Below are 21,785 nucleotides of genomic sequence, written 5' to 3'. Positions count from 1 at the left end.
ATGAATGATAAATCCAGTGTAGACATTGTTAATGTGGTAAATGACTATTGTAGCTGGAAACAGCTGATTTTTAATGGAATATCTCCATAGAGGTACAGAGGAACATTTCCAGCAACCATCACTCCTGTGTTCTAATGCTACATTGTGTTAGCTAATGGTGTTGAAAGGCTCATTGATGATTAGAAAACCCTTGTGCAGTTATGTTAGACCATGGATAAAAGTGGGAGTTTTCATGGAAAACATGGAATTGTCTGGGTGACCCCAAACTTTTCAATGGTAGCGTACATCATGTCTAAATGTCGATACGACATTAAGGAAAGTAAAATTTTAGACACTACCAAAGTCACTGTATTTTGTGAGACACTGGACACTGGACTAAAAAAGTATAGTCGAAAATAATTTATTGCATGAAAAACATAAAAAAAAAAAAAATAATAATAATAATGGCAGTAGAATAACAATGAGAAACCGAGAGCTCTTTTAAATACAGAAACAGTGCACTTTAAAAGTCGACCTTCATGACAAGTTGTCTGCCTTTTTGTGTAAAACAAGAGAAGAAATGTATTTCGTGGTAAATCCTGGCAGACCATGGTGAAGCTGACAGATTTCCATCCTGCGTATCGTGTCACACTAAGTGATTAATTTAAAATAACCTGGAGTATTTATGGGAAACAAACGAATACAGGTTGGAATGTAACGAAGTGCTGCACTAAGTTTAAAGTAGTTGTGCTTTACGGGTATCTCTTCTCTTCTTTGTGAGGCATTGTCTACTTCAACTCCATGATATTCCTGCACTTTTTACTTTACTACATTTATCTGACAACTTAAATTATTAGTTACTTAAAAACTTAAGATCTTTGCACAAAAATGTAAATCTTATGAAATACAAACTTTTGTTTTAATCAAACTAGAAATAAAACAATGTCTACTAACCAAAAAAAATGGCAGAAAATTAGTTTGGAACCAAACAATCAATTACTAATTAGCGAAAACATTGAGCAGATGAATTTACAATTAAAACAAAGAAAGCTCTCAAAGAGCACAGTACTCCGTCAAGGCTGCTCTGTCGTATCATTTACGATGGTTGAAATGTTGAAAAACTTCATGGCAGAAATCACGGCACCATAGAATATAGATGTACCCACAAACATAATGACCTTGCACTGAGTACAGGCGTGTTATGCATGTGTATGTTATGTACGGATACCGAATCACGTGACCTAAATGTGTAGGAAACTCGGAAACACCCCCACAGTTTAATCCATTGTGTCATTTCCGACAGACAAGTCCTGATAAATCCTCAGCGGTGGATTTGTAGTAGGATCACAATCATGTGATCGTCAGCAGGCAGCTGATGTAGTGTTCACTTGTTGTCATGGTTACAGTGACGCCATGCCGCTATGTAGCAGTGATACAGAAATTTTTAACAAATCCGTGGATCCAGACTATAAGCTGAATCACTGCCAAAATCTAATCACTTGGTCCTTGTGTCATTTCTGACCTTCCCTGAAAATTTCATACAAATCCGTTAATCTGTTTTTGAGTGATGTTGCAAACAGACAGACAGACAAACGTACGCCAATAGTCACATAACTCCGTGGCGGAGTAAGAAATGTAAATCTTATAAAATATGAACTTTTGTTTTAATTAAACAAGAAATTAAACAGTGTCTACTCACCGAACAACTGAACAATCAATAATTACATAGAGAAAACACTGAGCAGATGAACTTATCGTGAAAATAATCAATATTTGCAGCCACACAAAGCCTGCATTTAAATTAATGCATTAGAAATAATAATCTGATGATGTAATATGATATATAACAGCCCCGGGGGGCAATTTCATGCATGGAGAGCGTTTAATACTTGGAGTACATTTTTATGATAGGACTTGTAACAGAGGAGTTTTGCAAAGTGGTATTGTGGTACTTTTATTCAAGCATATTTCCACATGGTCAGTGCCCATCAAATATATAAACTAAATGATTTGTTACAGCTATACACTGGATTTTTCAACGTTGCTCTACTTTTTTTAAGTGTGCACTGCAGGACTGTACGAGTCTACGTTTGCATGCTTGCAAACTTGTGATTTCCACGTGCTGCACAACAGACGCCAGTATTTACTGTACAATATGCACACAGTAGACATCACACTGATAACACACTGTGTGTTTACCGGCTCTCTTAGCTGAGCAGCTCATGCAGACTGTGTTGAAATTACATTCTGGAGCTTAGCCTATAGAGGATATCACAATATGGGGGATTGAAAGCACACAAAAGCGAACGCGAACAAACTAGAGGCAGCAACTGGAGTTGTTGTGCTGACATGAAGAAACCAGCGTCTGAATTGTTAAGCTTATAAAAGGCCGCTGCCGCTGTGCACTCAGGCGAGGCAGCAGCTGTGCTCACCGGATTTTGGAAAGATTCACGGCAGCTTGTGCAGCGTTAAACTCAAAATGTGTGTGAAACTTCAACCTTTAAAATGTAAATGTTGATTTATCCATGCAGTCCCACGAATTAAAGGTTTTGTTGTATGAAGATGAATGTAAAAATGGTGTCACATAAATAAACTTTTCAACAAAAATGAGCTTTTGCATCTCTCCATTCAGGTGTGTACAGATGTTCGGAGACTTTTTATTCATATTTTTCGTTAATTCGGATTCTATGAGTGGGTTATCAGGAACTGTAGCTCACAGATGATTGGCTTTGTTGACCGCATGAAACCTTAAAAAAAAATAAAAATGCTGACGAGCCCAGTCATTGTTGGGAATCACAATGCCACAGGTCATCGGTGGGTTATAAAGGCAGCCCGGAGCCCACGGCTGCCGCTACAGTGTGACAAAAGTTAGCCGACACAATGGGGAAGGTAAGGCTGCTTGTTTTGCTGGGTCTCTTTTGTGCGTCTGTTTGCCTGAGTGGAATATTCTGCCAAAAATCTGCGACACATTTTCCCTCAATCTGACTTTAAAAATCCCTCATTTTCTCCCAGATAATTTTCTATGAGGACAGGAACTTCCTGGGTCGCTCCTATGAGTGCAGCAGCGAGTGCTCCGACCTGCATTCCCACTTCAACCGCTGCAACTCCATCAGGGTGGACAGCGGCGACTGGATGGTCTACGAGAGGCCCAACTACATGGGCTACCAGTACTTCTTGAGGAAGGGCGACTACCCCGACTACCAGCGCTGGATGGGATTCAACGACTGTGTGCGATCCTGCCGCATGATCCCCACGGTAAGCCTCGGCCTGAATTCACAGTTTTCACTTTACGCTGCCCCAGAAGCTGAAAAGTCTCTCCTACAGCAACAAAGCTCCCACAAAATGATGATTTACGAGCGGCCGGAGTTCGGAGGTCAGATGATGGAGCTGACTGACGACTGCCCGTCCCTGTATGAACGCTTCCACTCCAGCGACATCTACTCCTGCAACGTGATGGACGGATACTGGATCTTCTATGAGCATCCTCACTTCAGAGGGCGTCAGTACCTGATGCGCCCCGGTGAATACAGGAGGTTTAATGAGTGGGGGAGCATGAGTCCAAGGGTGGGATCCATCAGGCGCATCACTATGTGAGGAAGCTGATATTTCTCTGAAGTACTGCAATAAATCTATCCAAATGTGCCTTGTCGAGTGCTTTTTCAAACTGGGTCTTATGACTTGTGGGGAACGCAGTAGACGAAGGGTGCAACACACAAACATGTTCTCAGTTCTTTCACGAAGCGAACGGACTCGAACACAAAATCACTGTCACACACACACTGATTAAGCCCAGCAAGTTTATTGAGAACAGATAGAGGAACACGGTTCGGAAGACTTTTCAGTTGAAGTCGGTGATTCGCCTGAGCGAGCCGATCCGTGGGCTGGCGCCGCCCCAGTCGCTGTATCTGCGGTACTCGCCGGGCCTCAGGTAGTAGGTTCTGCCCCTGTAGTTGGGCTGGTCGTACAGCAGCCAGTGGCCGTCGACCACGTTGCAGGAGTTGATGTCAGACATGCGGAGGCGGTCCTGGATGTTGGGGCAATCGTCGCTCACCTCCTGCATTTGGCCGCCCATGTCCGGACGCTCGTACAGTCTGATTTTGTAGGAACCACGGTGCTGCAGAAAGAACAAGGGGCAGTGTCGGGTTACTTTGTGTGCGTACAGTGGGATTGCGAACACACAAAACAGACCAACTGTCTAATATTATTTGCAGTATAACCAGCAGATTCCAATCATCGTAAAGTGGTAAACCAAAGATACCATCTGTTGAGCTTCGAGGTATCATTTTTATCACATCATTTTCCTGAAAAGTTTCGTCCTTACTACTACGTATTGATGCAGCTTCAGCAAGTTTATTTACGCATTTTAGCAGAATATTGTTGCTTTTTCTTTTACAATCTGTTAAAAATAAATCTAGCAGTAGAACTTTATACTTTTTTGCTTTTCTTTTACTTTTATTTTATCGAATGCTAACTTTTACATCTTCCTTTGCCTTCGCGCTGCCATAAAATCCCCGCATGCGGCCAGAACGTGCTCATTTCTCAGGCTTACCATGGGGATCATGCGGCAGGAGCGGATGCAGTCGTTGATGCCGATCATGCGCTGGTTGTCAGAGTACTCCCCCCTGCGCAGGAAGTACTGGTGGCCCAGGTAGTGAGGCCTCTCGTACACCATGAAGCAGCCGCTCTCCACCCGGATGGAGTTGCAGCGGTTGAAGTAGGGGTGCAGGTCGGCACAGTCGCTGATGCACTCATGGTGCCGACCCTGGAAATTTCTATCCTCGTAGAATATGATCTGTAAACGGCATCAATGAAATATTAACTCCCAGTAAGTTCAAACAAGTATACTAATGTTTGCACGTTTCTTTTTTTAAACTGTGTATTTTCAGTCATACATAAACTCACCTTTCCCATTGTTATATTAGTGTGGGCCAGACGGACGCTCAATAGTCGCTCCCTGTGCTGCTGTCCTTTTATATAAAGTAGCTGTGTGATGGCACAGCATAAAGTATTGTCATCCAAATTGGTTTTATAGTACAAGTCTGGTTATGTATAGCGACACACCGCAGTGTGATGATGACTTATTGTTGTCCGGTTTTCACAAGTTCATCACTATTGATCAAAACACTGCAGTGTGCTAGTGACCTGGGGTCACCGGCCACAGTATCAGCAAAACAGCAGCCACTGTTGGCTTCCTTTTCATTCCAAAAGATTCCTATATGTCAGGGTTGGAACGAGTCTGTTTCAGCTCCGAAGCATACGTTCAATTAATCACTCACAAATAAATGTAGGAACTCAGGTGGCGACCCTCTGCAGTCACGGGTCCAGCTGTGCAGATTTATTTACTTTGGCGATCCTCTAATTTTTTATCGTCGTCATGTCAACGTTTAATTTGTCCAATTCTGTGGCTCATGACAGCTGAACTCTCTGCTAACATGCAAAAACTACACATTTTATGTCGACATTATCAGCATGTCGACGTCTAGTTAAACATTCTGCAGTGGCTCCAGTTATTTGTATTTTAATTTATCAGAGCAAAACAAACAAATATACAATTGAATCTGTAACATTCTGTCATTATCCAAATATAAGCTTCAAATCTACATTTTTTTCTTAAGGAAAATCAGTTTATTCTGCACATCTTGCTTAAAAATCTGCCCATAAAAAAATACGTGCAGTAATAAACTGATGTGAAATGAACTCAGATGTGAGCATCAGTCACATGGTAAATCATCAGGGATTTTTTAGGCTTGTTTCGTGTCATTTGTCTCATTTCTTTTGTCATTTTCTCGCTTTTGTCGTTTTGTGTCTCATTTTTGCAATATTTTTGTCGTTTTTGTTGTTTTTTGTCTGACTTTTTTCTTTGTCTCATGTTTTCGTTGTTTTATTTCTTGCTTTTGTCTCATTTTTGGCGTTTTGAGTCTAATTTTTGTAATATTTTGTCTTGTTTGACTTTTATTGTTTTGATCATAAAATAAAATACTACATCATTCAGTTCTAGGTATCTGTGACTGAATGTTTTGTTCCTTTGTAGAAACACTGTGATCTGGAAGTTGTAATGTGTAAATGATAAACTGAGGCATGTCATTATGCTGTGATTTAACTGGTCCAGATCACTGGAGATCAAATTGGGTTGAATGTGGCCCCTGAACCAAAATGAGTTTGACATCCCTGCTCTAACTTATTTATCAAACATGTTGTCGACCTCTCATTTCAACCCTTAAAAAGATCGAACCAGCGTTGCAATGTTGACACTTTCCTGTTACTTCCCTCATTTAGTTAAACCCGTTACATATGAATGCATTCTGTATACATGGTGGTTGTTTGCTAATGTCAGTTTGATCAAACCAAATCAAGTGTAACAGTAAATAATGACACAGTACACTGTAGACTAGGGATGTCAAACTCATTTTAGTTCAGGTTCCATATTCAGTCCAATCTGTGTCCAATATGGTGTATCTTTTACACACGTGGGCAAAATTGTTTGTACCCCTCGGTTAATGAAATAAAAACCCACAATGGTCACAGAAATAATTTGAATCTGACAAAAGTAATAATACATAAAAATTCTGTGAAAATTAACCTATGAAAATCAGACACTGTTTTTGAACCGTGTTGTAACAGAATTATTGTAAAAAATAAACTCATGAAACAGGCCTGGATAAAAATGATGGTACCCTTAACTTAATATTTTGTTGCACAACCTTTAGAGGCAATCACTGCAATCCAACCATTTGTGTAACTGTCAGTGAGACTTCTGCACCTCTCAGCAGGTATTCTGGTCCACTCCTCATCAGCAGACTGCTCCAGTTGTCTCAGGTTTGAAGGTTCCTTCTCCAGACGCCATGTTTCAGCTCCTTCCACAGATGTTCAATAGGATTTAGATCAGGGCTCATAGAGGCCACTTCAGAATAGTCCAATGTTTTCCTCTTAGCCATTCTTGGCTGTTTCTAGTTGTGTGTTTTGGCTCATTATCCTGTTGCAAGACCCATGACCTGCAACTGAGACCAAGCTTTCTGACACTGGGCAGCACATTTCTCTCTAGAATACCTTGATAGTCATGAGATTTCATTGTACCTGCACAGATTCCAGACACCCTGTACCAGATGCAGCAAAGCAGCCCCAGAACATAACAGAAGCTCCTCCATGTTCCACAGTAGGGACAGTGGACAGGACCTTGGAGTTCACCTTTAATGTCTTTACAGGTTGTTCTGGGCTCTTTTGTTTCCATTCCTATTATCCGTCTCTTCCATTTGTCATCAATGTTCCTCCTGTGGCCACATCCAGGGAGGTTGGCTACAGTCCCATGGATCTTAAATTTCTGAATAATATGTACAACTGTAGTCACAGGAACATCAAGCTGCTTGGAGATGGTCTTCTAGCCTTTACCTTTAACATGCTGGTCTATAATTTTCTTTCTAATCTCCTGAGACAACTCTCTCCTTGGCTTCCTCTGGTCCATGTTTAGTGTGGTTCACACCATGTCACCAAACAGCACAGTGACTACTGTAACCCTATAAATAGGCCGACTGACTGATTACAAGTTTGTAGACACCTGTGATGCTAATTAGAAGACACACCTTGATTGAACATGTCCCTATGGTCACATTATTTTCAGTCTTTTCTAGGAGGACCATAATTTTTGTCCAGGCCTGTTTGATGAGTTTATTTTTTTAAATTATTCTGCTGTTCAAAAGCAATGTCTGATTTTCATTGGTTAATTTTCATAGAATTGTAATTTATTATTACTTTTGTCAGATTGAAATGATTTCTGTGACCATTGTGGGTTTTTCTTTCATTAACCGAGGGGTACCAACAATTTTGTCCACGTGTGTACATCTATTGTGTAAAGGATTGTTGGCTAAAAAGACCAATAATTCTGGCAGTCAACATTGTATTTATTGGGACAGATTAATTTTTTTTTTCTGGCACGCTAAATAGTAGAATAGTTTGATTTGTCTCACTTGTACCTGAAACAACACTCACCTGTAAATGCAGCCACTTGAGCGGGTTTTGATATGAAGGACTGCTAATGTTCACTGTGGAATAATTTACCAATTTATATGCAGAAAACAACATGTGAACAACATGTCAGTTCAAATGAGTTAAAGCTAAAGGAATTAATAAAATGATTAAAACAAACTAACTAGTAGAGAAACAGCCTTACTGCACTGTAATCAGATCAAGTTTATTTATATAAGGTAAGATTAAGATGGGAGAAAAGATAAGACAACTGAAAGATACAGTATTTTACATTATGATGAAAATGACAAGTCAAAAAAAGACAAAAAACGTCAAAATATTCCAAAAACGAGACAAAAAATGAAAAATATGAGACAAAACGACAAAAGTGAGAAACAAAAAGACAAAAAATAAGACAAACGACATGAAACAAAACAAAAAAGAGACAAAAACTTTGACAAAAAAGTTACAAAGCGACAAAAAAAAACACAAAACACCAAAAACAATCCACAAAACAACAAATAAAGCGAAACACAAAATGACAAAAATAACACAAAAAACACAAGTGAGACAAAAAGGAAACAAATCGACAAAAACAAGAAACAAAGCGACAAAAACATGAGACAAATGACAAAAATCAGACAAAACCAACAAAAATTACAAAATATTACGAAAATGAGACACAAAATTACAAAAGAACAATGAACAATCTAGTATTTTACTTTATTATCTAAACAACTTGTCATGGTCTAGAAATTATTTTAAATTTATAGTTTTGCTAATTTACAATCTGCAGTTAATGTCTTCTCTGGAATTTTTACACTTTACAAAGGATTGGAGCCTCTGGAGGACCGGTTTTGGCCCGTGGGCCTCATGTTGGACACCCCTGCTTCAGAGGAACCCTTCATGTCATCATCTCACTGTTAATGGTCGTAAATACTGATGCAGTTTGTGTTCTAAAACGTGACCATGTATTTTTAGGGGCCCCAGAACCTCTTTTCTTCCATGAAAAGTCTATATATTGTATATACCTGTCTGTGATACAAGTGTGTGTTTTCACATCAGGAGGATATTTAAAACAAGCAGTGATCTGTAGACATAGAAACAGCTTCACAGTCCAACAACAACTCGATTTGCGTGCTGTTTTTCTGGAAGCTCCTCCAACAGTGAGAAGCTCACCGTGCACTGGCAGCTGTTTTATAAATCTCCATCTGAAGTCACGAGACACAATCCTTTGTTATTCTAATAAGCAGGCATTTGCTGCTTTTGCCGGCCCGCCAACTTCTTTATCCCGTTCGTACAGATAAAAACCCTGATTCATCACTGCAGCGGCCTCGGCTGGCACAGCATCGACTCCCTCTAATACTATGGAGCAGGATGGCCACAAACTGGGCCAAAGTGTAGGACTTTCTAAGCGATTTTAACTCATTACAGACCAATATCTAATCGATCAGTTAAATGACATTATTGTTGCTCTTGATGAGAAGCAACGTCATGCATCAGTTTTTATTGATCCGTCGAAAGTGTTTGACACCGCTGACCGTAATATTTTAAAAAACTTCGACTCCTCTGTTAACAAATTATCTCAGTAATAAGCCTCAAGGGGGCGCCACAGGGTTCTGTATTAGGTCCTCTTTTGAATTCTGCTCTCTACCAGAAAAACCTGAAGGAGAACCTTCGGCCATCAGTTCGTGACCTCAAGCTGAAGAGCACTTGGGTTCCGCAGTAGAACAACGATCTGCGATCCTCCAGGTTCATCTCCTCAGGTCGGCCGGGTTTCATTTCTCCAGGTTCGTCTCCTCGGGTCGGTCGGGTTTCATTCCTCCAGGTTCGTCTCCTCAAGTCGGCAGGGTTTCATTCCTCCAGGTTCATCTCCTCAAGTCGGCCAGGTTTCATTCCTCCAGGTTCGTCTCCTCAGGTCGGCCAAGTTTCATTCCTCCAGGTTCATCTCCTCAAGTCGGCCAGGTTTCATTCCTCCAGGTTCGTCTCCTCAGGTCGGCCAAGTTTCATTCCTCCAGGTTCGTCTCCTCAGGTCGGCCAGGTTTCATTCCTCCAGGTTCATCCCCTCTGGTCGGTCGGGTTTCATTCCTCCTAGTTTGTCCACTCAGGTCGGCCAGGTTTCAGTCTTCCTGGTTCGTCCACTCAGGTCGGCCGGGTTTCATTCTTCTTGGTTTGTCCACTCGGGTTGGCCTGGTTTCGTTCCTCCAGGTTCATCTCCTCAGGTTGGCCTAGTTTCATTCCTCCTAGTTTGTCCACTCGGGTTAGCCAAGTTTCATTCCTCCAGGTTGGTCTCCTCAAGTCAGCAGGGTTTCATTCCTCCAGGTTGGTCTCCTCAAGTCGGCCAAGTTTCATTCCTCCAGGTTGGTCTCCTCAAGTCGGCAGAGTTTCATTCCTCCTGGTTCATTCACTCTACCAGAAAATCCTGAAGGAGAATGTTTGGCCATCAGTTCGTGATCTCAAGCTGAAGAGCACCTGGGTTCTACAGCAGAACAACGATCCAAAACACACCAGCAAGTCGACGTCTGAATGGCTTAAAAAAAAAAAAAGACTAAAGGAAGGTTTTGGAGTGGCCTAGTCAAAGTCTGGACTTGAATCCAACTGAAATGCTGTGGTAAGACCTTAAAAAGGCCGTTCATCCTCGAAAACCCTCCAGTGTTGCTGAATTAAAACAATTCTGCCAAGAGGAGTGGACCAAAATATCTCCTGAGAGATGTGGAAGACTCATTGGCAGTTATAGAAAACATCTGAGTTCAGTTGTTGCTGCTGAGGGTGGCCCAACCAGTTATTAGGTTTAGGGGGCACTTACTTTTTCACACAGTGCCAGGTAGCTTTGAACAGATTTATTTTCTCTTAATGAATAAAATCACTATTTAAAAACTGCATTTTGTGTTTACTTGGGTTATCTTTGTCTGATAGTTACATTTATTTGATGATCTTAAACATTAAAGTGGGGAAAACATGCAAAAAAAATATGAATGTGAGGGGGGCAAATATTTTCTCTTTAAACACCATCTTCTGCTTTAAAAATGAGTGATTCCACTTCTTATTCATCTCACTGAGCGTATTTTCCTTCCGTTCTGTTGCTGCGTATGAATGTAAAGCCAAACACCATCGAAAACGTTTATTTCCACAGAAGAACCACAGACACCTGAGGGAACGTCAGAACAAAACAAGTCACTGTTGGGCAGTTTCATCAAGACGCTGCGCAGATACATCAACGTCAACAGCAGAAGAAAACCTGAGCTCAACAAACAAAGCATATGACAATGCAGAAACTGTCGAGGCACTCTGACAGTTTCAGGTGTGTTTACAGACTCTATACCTGACTTAGAAGCACAAACACCTCAAACTGAAACGTTTACAGAGACATTAAAGCTTCAGTGCTGCTGCAATAGGATGGCGGGAAAAACCTGACAATGAAAGTTACATTTAAAGTGGATAATATCTAAAAAAGATTGAAAATGCATTTTGAACTGTAACTGACAAATTCAATTTCCCAACAAGTTATTCAGCCATATTTCTATTATTAGTTTGTTGGTGACGGAGCAACTTAGCAGAGCGATCGAGTTTGAAGTCATCTTCAGTGAGATGATCTCATCTGCTTCTGTTTTGCGACAGGTTTAACAGGATTTGGAGGCGAATTGTGAAGTTTTACGTTGCAAAAACACAACCAAACTTGGTAGAGCTGCTTTTGAAAAGCAGGGTGCTGGAGGCCAACCTCCACTTCATTTGAATTTTATTAAAAAAAAAAAAGTACTCGTTGACATATAGATTTCCAAATATAAACACCAGTGCATCACTTATCGGCCTACTTTATACAGAACGTACAAAAATATCACGTCGCCCTTATATCTGTGCCGTTTCGACGTCCAACCACAGCTCTGTGGACACATTTCTTCACGTCATCGTGTTGAAAAACGGTAGAAAACGCATTGAAGCGCTGCTCGGAAGCTGACCCACGGATCAGGAATCAAGTGCAGCAAAGGCTCCTTCGTACGATTAGGTAAAAACAGGGAGCCGACATGGTAAGAACTACAAAAATATTTAATAATCGCAGCTGTAATGTGTTCCGAGTTGCTTTTGCACAACATGAAAACAAACGAGAGGACTTTAAAGTATGTTTGATCTAACTGATCTAGCTCTAACCACCCTGTTTTTTATTATTATTATAGTTATTTTTTTCAAGAAATATAAACTTGAACTTGGCTTTTATTTTGCTCCAGCAGGGAACCTGTAAATCTGAATTTTGGGGGATTTCAGATCCAACGTTTACTGTATTGTAACGCTGGATTTACTAGCGTTGCTGTTCCACCACCGTCCATCCAGCTGCAGATAATCTCCTGACTGAGGCCGATGAAGCCGACGAGGCCAGAGCTTACCTTCACCACGCTGTAAGGCACATGTTTCAGTCCACAGACTAGAACTACGACGGAGTGTCCTGAGCTGTCTGAGGGTTTTAGACTACATGAGAGGCTGAAACATGGAGACGTCCAGAGGTTCGACTGGATCTGGCAGATAGTGGAAGTCCTTGTAGCGGCAGTACTTTGGCTTCAGGTGGACTTGAGAGGGAGGAAACATCGGGCTCTGTGGAGGAGAAGGTGACGCATGATGACTCAGTGAGGAGGAGCATTAGCAGAAACATGGCAGGAGACAAACACACCCAGCTGTGAATACTGAGTCTTAGACATTTGGGACATTTACCAGGTTCCTCACAGTAATATATTTTCCAAAACTGCTTCAATTACCCAAAAATAGTCCAAAATGACTAGAATTTACCTAAAATTTGTCCAAATTGTGTCCAAAATGAGATGAAATCTGTCCAAAATGACTTGTTTATCCCAAATTGATCCAAAATGACAGAAAAAAAGTCTAAAATGACTCAAATGTGTCCAAAATAAAGTCAAATTGTGTCCTTAATGACTACAATATTCTCAAAATGACACAAAGTTAGTCTAAAAAGACATAAATGTCAAAAATATTTTTCTAAATGTCCCAAAGGACTAAAATTGATCAAAAATTCCTAAAATGTGTCAAAAACTGATGTGAAGTCTGTCCAAAATGACTAAAACTTGTCCAAAATGCAAAAAAAATGTTCTAAATGAACCAAAATGAGTCCAAAATGTGCAAATACAAGAAAGAATTTGCAAAAATAAAACAAAACTAGACTGAAAATGTGTCTAAAATAACACAAATCTCATCAAAAATTACCAAAAATAGTCTAAAATGACTTAAGTTCATCCAGAATTGATCTAAAATGACAGAAAAAATGCCAAAAATGATTCAAATGTGTCCAAAATAAATTCAAATTGTGTCCTTAATGACTAAAACCTTCTCCAAATTACTCAAAATTAGTCTAAAATGACTTAAATCACGCCAGAAATATTTTTCTAAATGTCCCAAATGGCAAACTTTTCCAAAATTCCTAAAATGTGTCAAAAATGAGGTGAAATCCATCCAAAATGACTTAAGTTTGTCCAAAATTAGTCCAGAATGACTAAAGCTTATCTAAAATTTCTAAAATTAGTTCAAAATGTGTCCAAAATTAGGTGAAATCTGTCCCAAATGACTAAATTTGTCCAAAATGCATTTAAATTGTCCAGAATGACCCAAAATGAGTCTAAATAAGCAAACGGAAGAAAGAAAGTGCAAAAATAACACATCCTGGTGTGCACTGTTCTGCTTCTAGCTGCACACATCATTACAAATACACAAAACTAGACTCAAAATGTGTCCACAATGACATAAATCTGGTCAACAATTAGCCAAAAAGGGTCCAAAATTACAAGAACTTTTCTAAAATTTGACTAAAATTAGGTGAATTCCATCCAAAATGAATTAAGTCTCTGCACATTAAACAGGTTAGAAGTTCATATTATTGCGTCACAATAAAAGTCAGTCTGTTTTGTTGAGTTTTGATGAATCAAATGATGCTGAACTCGATCCTTTGCCTCCCTCTTCTGGCAGTGACAGGAATTACAGAATGCAGTGTGTTTTGCTGGAATCATTTTCTTTTAAAAGCTAACTTTTCCTGTGAAGGTTTCTTGGACATTTTTCTTTAAGCAGCAAGCAGGCTAGTAGACAAACACTGTGAAGGAAATGTGTTGGAGTTTACAGTTCTGTGGTGATCATTACTTATCCATGTTAAAGTATCTTCTCTGCTCACAGAATAAGGTCTATTTACCTTTGCAGGGTCGTGTTGCAGAACAACAGGAGTCATTCCTTCTGCTCTCTGAGGGTAAACTGGGTAGATGTGCTGCATCGTCGGCTCCACAAACTGGAAACAGCGAACAGCGGTGTTTGTAAACACACAAACGTCCAGCAGAATCACAAACTTACTAAATACATGTGGGGATCCCATGGCTTTAGTTTTAGTTGTATACACCTGGACTATACTATATACCTGTACTACACTATACATGTACTATAACCCTGTACTATATTGTATATGTACTATATACCTGTACTATACTGTATATGTACTATAACCCTGTACTATATTATATGTACTATACTCCTGTACTATATTGTATATGTACTATAACCCTGTACTATACTGTATATGTACTATAACCCTGTACTATACTATATATGTACTATAACCCTGTACTATACTATATATGTACTATAACCCTGTACTATACTATATATGTACTATAACCCTGTACTATATTGTATATGTACTATAACCCTGTACTATATTGTATATGTACTATAACCCTGTACTATACTATATATGTACTATAACCCTGTACTATATTATATATGTACTATAACCCTGTACTATATTATATATGTACTATAACCCTGTACTATATTGTATATGTACTATAACCCTGTACTATACTATATATGTACTATAACCCTGTACTATATTATATATGTACTATAACCCTGTACTATACTATATATGTACTATAACCCTGTACTATACTATATAAGTACTATAACCCTGTACTATACTATATATGTACTATAACCCTATACTGTACTATACTATATATGTACTATAACCCTGTACTGTACTGTATATGTACTATAACCCTGTACTATACTATATATGTACTATAACCCTGTACTATATTGTATATGTACTATAACCCTGTACTATACTATATATGTACTATACACCTGTACTATATTATATGTACTATACTCCTGTACTATATTGTATATGTACTATAACCCTGTACTATACTAGATATGTACTATAACCCTGTACTATACTATATATGTACTATAACCCTGTACTATATGGTATATGTACTATAACCCTGTACTATACTATATATGTACTATAACCCTGTACTATACAATACTATATATGTACTATAACCCTGTACTATATTGTATATGTACTATAACCCTGTACTATACTATATATGTACTATAACCCTGTACTATACTGTATATGTACTATAACCCTGTACTATATGGTATATGTACTATAACCCTGTACTATACTATATATGTACTATAACCCTGTACTATACTATACTATATATGTACTATAACCCTGTACTATATTGTATATGTACTATAACCCTGTACTATACTATATATGTACTATAACCCTGTACTATACAATACTATATATGTACTATAACCCTGTACTATACTATATATGTACTATAACCCTGTACTATACAATACTATATATGTACTATAACCCTGTACTATACTGTATATGTACTATAACCCTGTACTATACTATATATGTACTATAACCCTATACTGTACTATACTATATATGTACTATAACCCTATACTGTACTATACTATATATGTACTATAACCCTGTACTATATTGTATATGTACTATAACCCTGTACTATATTGTATATGTACTATAACCCTATACTGTACTATACTATATATGTACTATAACCCTGTACTATATTATATATGTACTATAACCCTATACTGTACTATATTGTATATGTACTATAACCCTGTACTATATTGTATATGTACTATAACCCTATACTGTACTATACTATATATGTACTATAACCCTGTACTATATTATATATGTACTATAACCCTGTACTATACTATATATGTACTATAACCCTGTACTATATTGTATATGTACTATAACCCTGTACTGTACTATACTATATATGTACTATAACCCTGTACTGTACTATACTACTACATGCAATGACTCATTCAGCTGAACTAGTTTGCTATTCTTGGTAAAGGTGTACCTCTGCTGCTCCGTCCTCCATGACGGCTACAGGGTTCTGGACGGAGCCTCCATCAGCCGGCTGGTAAAGATAATCTGACGGCTGGGAACACACGGCTGCACCGGAGGGCATCGCCAGCTGGACGATTAAAAAACGGTCAACAACCGACAAAATTCCCCTCCATTAAGAGCAACCAAGGCTTGTCTTTGTTTACCTGGACAGGATTCCACTGATACTGGTTTGGGACACACTGAGGAGAGCAGGAGGGAGACAGAAGCTGTTAAATCAAACCACTGATGGAGGGCAAAGTAGCGGATCAGCTGATCTCACCTGGTAGTGGTGATGAGCTGGAGGCTGGTAGACGGGCTGGTGGGACTGATGGAGCATCAGCTGACGGGCAGCCTGCAAGGAAATAATCTTTACCGTTTGGGACGGTTAGAAAAATGTTTATGACAACATTTATGTCTTTTTAGTCTCATTTTGAGTCACTTTGACAATGCTGTAGTCACAATTTGATTTGATTTTGGACACATTTGAGTCATTTTAGACTTTTTTCCGTCACTTTGGATCAATTTTGGATGAACAGATAAACAGATTTCATCTAATTTTGGACACAATGTAGACGAATTTTGGGAATTTTAGAAAAGTTCTAGTCATTTTGGACTATTTTTGTCATTGTGGACACATTTTCTTGCATGTAGGTGCAACTTAAGTGCATTTTTAAAAACTTATATAGGTATTTTAATCTAAATTTTCACCTGCAAATAGACACAGTATAGTAAAATAAGCACAGACAGATGGATTTTTGTTGGTTTCTAGCATGTAGGTGCAACTTAGTTGCATTTTTTTGGGCTTATTTATGTATTTTAATCAAAATTTTCACCTGCAAATGAACAAAATGTCATAAAATAAGCACAGAAAGATGGACTTTTGTTGGTTTCTTGCATTTACAGTACATACAGGTGCAAATAAAGTAACCTGAACTTCATATACTTGGTTTATTTGGGAGGCCGGCTTATTAAAACAAACATACATTTGTTTCTGTTGGTTCTAACTGTTTAGATTGAGGGAAACGTGATAAATGAGCACATGGTAGTTACAGGCCAGTGGTGAGCAGGAGGGCTCATGTTGGGGCAGTGGAAGTAGGCCACTCCGTTGTGGAAGGTGTAGGGGTATCCGGTGGACGTGGTCAGACACAGGGACATCTGCTGGGGGACGGCAGGTTCAGGGCTGGCTGGGGGGACGCTCTTAGCTGCGAGACGAAAACAAACCATCAAACAACAGGTCACCTTGTGGTCCAGACACAGTTAAACCTTCAGCTGAATATTTTCAGACAGCGGACTTACTTCGTCCTGAGGGCGGATGCTTCCTGACGGCCTGACCAATGAGCAGCTTCTTGTCTTTGCAACAGATTCTACTAGCCTTTAATGAAGCAGTCGAAGGGACAGACGTCACAAGAGACTAAATCCTGCACTATCATACCGACCTACAGCTGCTACGACAATTTAGAACAATAAAACGTCTTATTTCAGTAATTACTGCTCATTTTTAATCATCTATCTCCAATTATTAAGGCAGGGACACATTTTTTTTCATGAAAAACACATAAAATAAATTTAACATAAGAAAATAAATGAAGGGTTTGGAAGCAGAGTGGTCTGACCCACTTTCTGAAGTTACTGAGATGATTTTTAAGTAATTTTGGACCATTTTAGTGATATTTGGAATGAATTTTTTAGATCATTTCTGGAATATTTTCTGTAATTCTGGATCATTGTGGACACACTTGGAATCATTTTTAGTACTTTTTGAAGCATCTTGGAAAAATTTAGTGTCATTCTTCAAGTTTTCAGTCATTTTTAATGATTTTAGTTCTGAAAAGATTTAAGTAAATCTGAACGATTTTTGAGTCATTTTGGACAATTTTAGTGATATTTTGAACAAATGTTTGTCATTTCAGGAAATTTTTCTGCAAATCTGGATCATTTTCAAGTCATTTTGGACACATTTGGAATAATTTTGGATAATTTTTGAAGCATTTGGACAATAAGGGTTTGGAGGCAGAGTGATCTGACCCACTTCCTGTAGTTTTTGAGAAAAATGGGTTCTAAGTTTTGTGTTTTCAAGAATGGTCTAACATTCCACTGTATTGCTGTATTTGGGTTATGGGTTAGACCACTCTGCCACTAAAATCTAGACAATAAAATATTACAGAAATTATATCAAATCCCCTCAAATAACATTAAAGAATGATCCCGTTCAGTACACTTGTTTATTTATTCTTTACTTACATTACTAAGGATTTTCAGGACATCTTCTTGGGTTTCAAAGGTGACAAACCCATATCTGTTTAAAGACACAGAATTAAAGCAAATTACCTTTAATATCCTATAATGGATGAATAAAAAATGGAGCAATTAACTCACCCTTTTGACATTCCTGAGCGATCTGTGACAATCTTCACCTCTTGTACCGCACCATGTTGTGAGAAGACGTATCGCAGGTCGCTGTCATTGACCTTAAAACACATGCAGGTTTCAGATCGAGCTCTCATTACAAAACAAAGTGTGGCTGCTGAGTGAGTTTATGACCAGCAGGGGGCGTCTGTGAAACATCTGCATGCAAGTCATTGAAAATGCCACACTGGAATCTCAGTAATTACACAGGAGAAATGTGATGTTGCTGCTGAATAACAGTTTGTTAAACACATTATCATCCTTCCCTCCTCCACCTTTCTACATTCAGACACTTCTTACGCTGTAGTCAATCCCACCAACAAAGATCCGGTTGGGGATAACGGTGCCAAATGTGTGGGAATGGTGGTTCAGGCCGTCTGCATGGTTTTCTGGAGGCAACATGTCCGGGGTGGAGGAGCTGCTGCCGCTCTGGGATGGACAGCAAGACGTGAACTTGAAAAGAAAAACAGAAAACGACACGGCATGGTTGCATTTTCATTGTGGGCCAGAAAGAAACATTAGTCGAGCACATTGTGTTGCAAATAGAATAAAGGTTTCACGAATCAAAAAAGAGTTTTAAAGAGTCGTCAGCCTTTCTAAGACCATCTAGGACAGATTTGACCAGTCTAAGAAGAAAGATCCACATGAGGGAAAAGCATAGAAATATTACTTGTTTTGGAATTTTACAGAAAGAGTAAAGCAGGGGTGTCGAACTCATTCTAGTTCAGGTTAGTTCCACATTCAGCCCAATTTGATCTCCAGTGATCAGTAAAATCACAGCATAATCACAACAAAAACAAGAGAAAATATTACAAAAATGAGACACAAAACAACAAAAGCAAGAAACAAAATGACAAAAACAAGACAATGCGAAACAAAAGATACAAAAAATTACTCAAAAAGTTACAAAGCAACAATGAAATGGACACAAACGCGACAAAAAATGACAAAAGCGAGAAACAACATGAGAAAAACATGAGACAAATGACAAAAGTCAGACAAAAAAAGACAAAAAAACAACAGAAATCAGACGAAATATTACAAAAATGAGGCCCAAAACAACAAAAGTGAGAAACAAAATGACAAAGAATGAGACAAACAACACAAAATAAAACAGAGACAAAAAATTAGACAAAAAAGTTAGAAAGCGACAAAAAAATTGACAAACAGCACAAGCGAGACAAAAAAACCCCAAAATGACAAAATTATGCTCAAAATAGCAAATAGAGCCAAAGACAAAATGACAAAAATAAGACAAAAACACAAGCGAGACGAAAAGGAAACACAAAACAATAAAGAAATGAGACAAACAACAAAAGCCAGACAAAAAAAGACAAAATATTACAAAAATGAGACACAAAATGACAAAAGCAAGAAACAAAATGAGAAAAAAGAGAAAAAATTACACAAAAAAGTTACAAAGTGACAATGAAATGGACAAACACCACAAATGAGACAAAAAACGACAAAAGCGAGAAACAAAATGAAAAAAATGAGACAGACACGAAACAAAACAAAAAAGAGAGTCAAAAAAGTTAGAAAGCAACCAAAAAATGGACAAAAGACACAAACGAGACAAAAAAATTACAAAAGCAAGAAACAAAATGACAAAAACACGAGACAAACAACAAAAGTCAGACAAAAAAACAACACAAAAAGTTACAAAAATGAGACACAAAATGACAAAAGAACAATGAGCAATCTAATACTTTACTTTATGATAAAATCAACTTGTCATGGTCTAGAAATTATTTTAAATTCATAGTTTTACTAATTTACAATCTGCAGTTAATGTCGTCTCTGCAATTTTTACACTTTGAGGGCCGGATTGGACCCTCTGGAGGACCACTTTTGGCCCACGGGCCACATGCTGGACACCCCTGGAGTATAGGTTTCACAAACCAGTGCTGTATTTTAGAGACTTTCTCCTATAATCTATTCCAGACTTGACCATTTACATGTTGTGGATTTAGAAAAGAAAGTGGAATTTTCTGCATTTTTTACAAATAGAATAGAGGTTTAACGAATCAGAAACTGTGTTTTAAAGGGACAATTAAGTCCAGAGTTGAGGGTTAGGGTTCAAATGTCTAACAAGGTTTTGTAATGTTATGTTATGGAAAAAAAAAACAAACAAACAAAACACTTTAGCCCTGTAAAGCCTGATCCAGAACCACTCCCCCCCACCCCACCCCCCCAAAATGTATCAAATATGGTACAAATGGCTTTACAGGGTTGATGATAATAATAAGAATAAGCTCAGTTTCCTGAACTTTCAGCTCTAACTGCCGGATGCTAAGCTCCAAGCTAATCTTTCATGATGCTAGCATTTTCTATTTGGCTCATTTTAACAAACGGAGCCTCGATGTGAGGAGTGAAAGAGGCTGATAATATACAGCACACTGATCTCATAACACTGATAACATAATACCACACCGACCGAAGTCACTGAAAGTTATTTAATGTGAACAAAAAACAGATTTTACATGACTGCGTTAGCACAGTTAGCTTAGCAGAGCAGCTAGCAGGGCGCTAAAGGAGCCAGTTAGCTCACCGCGTTCTGGTTCTCAGCCTCCATGTCCGCGTTAAAGTGTCCCGTTTGTATCCGTAAATGTTTTTATTCTGGTTCAAATGTTGGTTTCTTCATGGCCCGGTTCGACGTGGCGGCCGGTTCTACTGCCCCGCTTCACCGGTGACTTCTGACCTATGATCTCATCACTCCGGCACTACGGAAACGAACGAAACCTGGACGGAAACACACGAAGTATACTACTACTATTATTATTATTATTATTATTATTATTATTATTATTATTATTACTATTATTATTATTATTATTATTATTATAATAAAACATTTATATTTTCACTTTGTCATCGTTATTATTATTACATTGATTATATTATTATTATTATTATTATTGTTTCTCCTGTTGTTGTTCCTGTTGTTTTATTATTATTATCTTGGTTGCGGTTATTGTTGTTATTGTTATTATTATTATTATTAGTAGTAGTAGCATTAGTAGTAGTAGTGGTGGCAGTAGTAGTTTTAACCATGTTGATTTGTGTTGTCATGCTGCATCACGTTTTGAATCTACTGCACAGTAAATATTGAACAGAAGCTTCAAGAAACTGTCTATTCATTAACCTGTGTTTCGCCTCGTTCATGAAAAAAAACGTTTGTGTTTAGTTTGACTTAAATTCAGAC

At 38.4% G+C, this 21,785-nt stretch overlaps 3 protein-coding genes across 4 annotated transcripts in view; 1 reads left to right on the top strand and 2 right to left on the bottom strand.

The window, feature by feature from the left end:
• The first annotated feature begins 2,712 nt into the window (after positions 1-2,712).
• On the top strand, positions 2,713-3,621 carry LOC111575220 (gamma-crystallin M2-like). Its single transcript, XM_035952787.2, has 3 exons — positions 2,713-2,868; positions 2,992-3,234; positions 3,304-3,621. The coding sequence occupies exons 1-3, from the start codon at positions 2,860-2,862 to the stop codon at positions 3,571-3,573; spliced, it is 522 nt and encodes a 173-aa protein (XP_035808680.2). The 5' UTR covers positions 2,713-2,859; the 3' UTR covers positions 3,574-3,621.
• A 141-nt stretch (positions 3,622-3,762) lies between these two features.
• LOC111573761 (gamma-crystallin M2-like) lies at positions 3,763-5,026 on the bottom strand. The gene is made up of 3 exons (XM_023278105.3): positions 4,882-5,026; positions 4,529-4,771; positions 3,763-4,093 (listed from the first exon to the last, which is right to left on the bottom strand). The coding sequence occupies exons 1-3, from the start codon at positions 4,888-4,890 to the stop codon at positions 3,818-3,820; spliced, it is 528 nt and encodes a 175-aa protein (XP_023133873.1). The 5' UTR covers positions 4,891-5,026; the 3' UTR covers positions 3,763-3,817.
• Positions 5,027-11,044: 6,018 nt separating this feature from the next.
• LOC111574653 (protein boule-like) overlaps positions 11,045-21,785 on the bottom strand; it is a 16,809-nt gene continuing 6,068 nt past the window's right edge. Inside the window, exons 2-13 of one of the 2 annotated variants that reach the window (XR_002746650.3) lie at positions 21,132-21,322; positions 18,881-19,033; positions 18,551-18,642; positions 18,416-18,470; positions 17,471-17,546; positions 17,225-17,376; positions 16,455-16,526; positions 16,339-16,374; positions 16,146-16,262; positions 14,120-14,212; positions 12,318-12,522; positions 11,045-11,086 (exon numbers count right to left, since the gene is read on the bottom strand). Coding sequence is in view for 1 of the 2 variants with exons in the window: in XM_023279392.3 (XP_023135160.2) it covers positions 12,400-12,522; positions 14,120-14,212; positions 16,146-16,262; positions 16,339-16,374; positions 16,455-16,526; positions 17,225-17,376; positions 17,471-17,546; positions 18,416-18,470; positions 18,551-18,642; positions 18,881-19,033; positions 21,132-21,155 (993 nt within the window). In the remaining variant the exon portion in view is untranslated. Of the gene's footprint in view, positions 12,523-14,119; positions 14,213-16,145; positions 16,263-16,338; positions 16,375-16,454; positions 16,527-17,224; positions 17,377-17,470; positions 17,547-18,415; positions 18,471-18,550; positions 18,643-18,880; positions 19,034-21,131; positions 21,323-21,785 lie in introns of both variants that reach the window. The other variant, XM_023279392.3, reaches the window with a different exon arrangement.

Source organism: Amphiprion ocellaris, chromosome 24 (genome assembly GCF_022539595.1).
Source record: "Amphiprion ocellaris isolate individual 3 ecotype Okinawa chromosome 24, ASM2253959v1, whole genome shotgun sequence".
NCBI classification, from domain to species: Eukaryota; Metazoa; Chordata; class Actinopteri; family Pomacentridae; genus Amphiprion; species Amphiprion ocellaris.
Note: the sequence above shows the minus strand (reverse complement) of the source record. Positions and strands in the feature narration are given on the sequence as shown.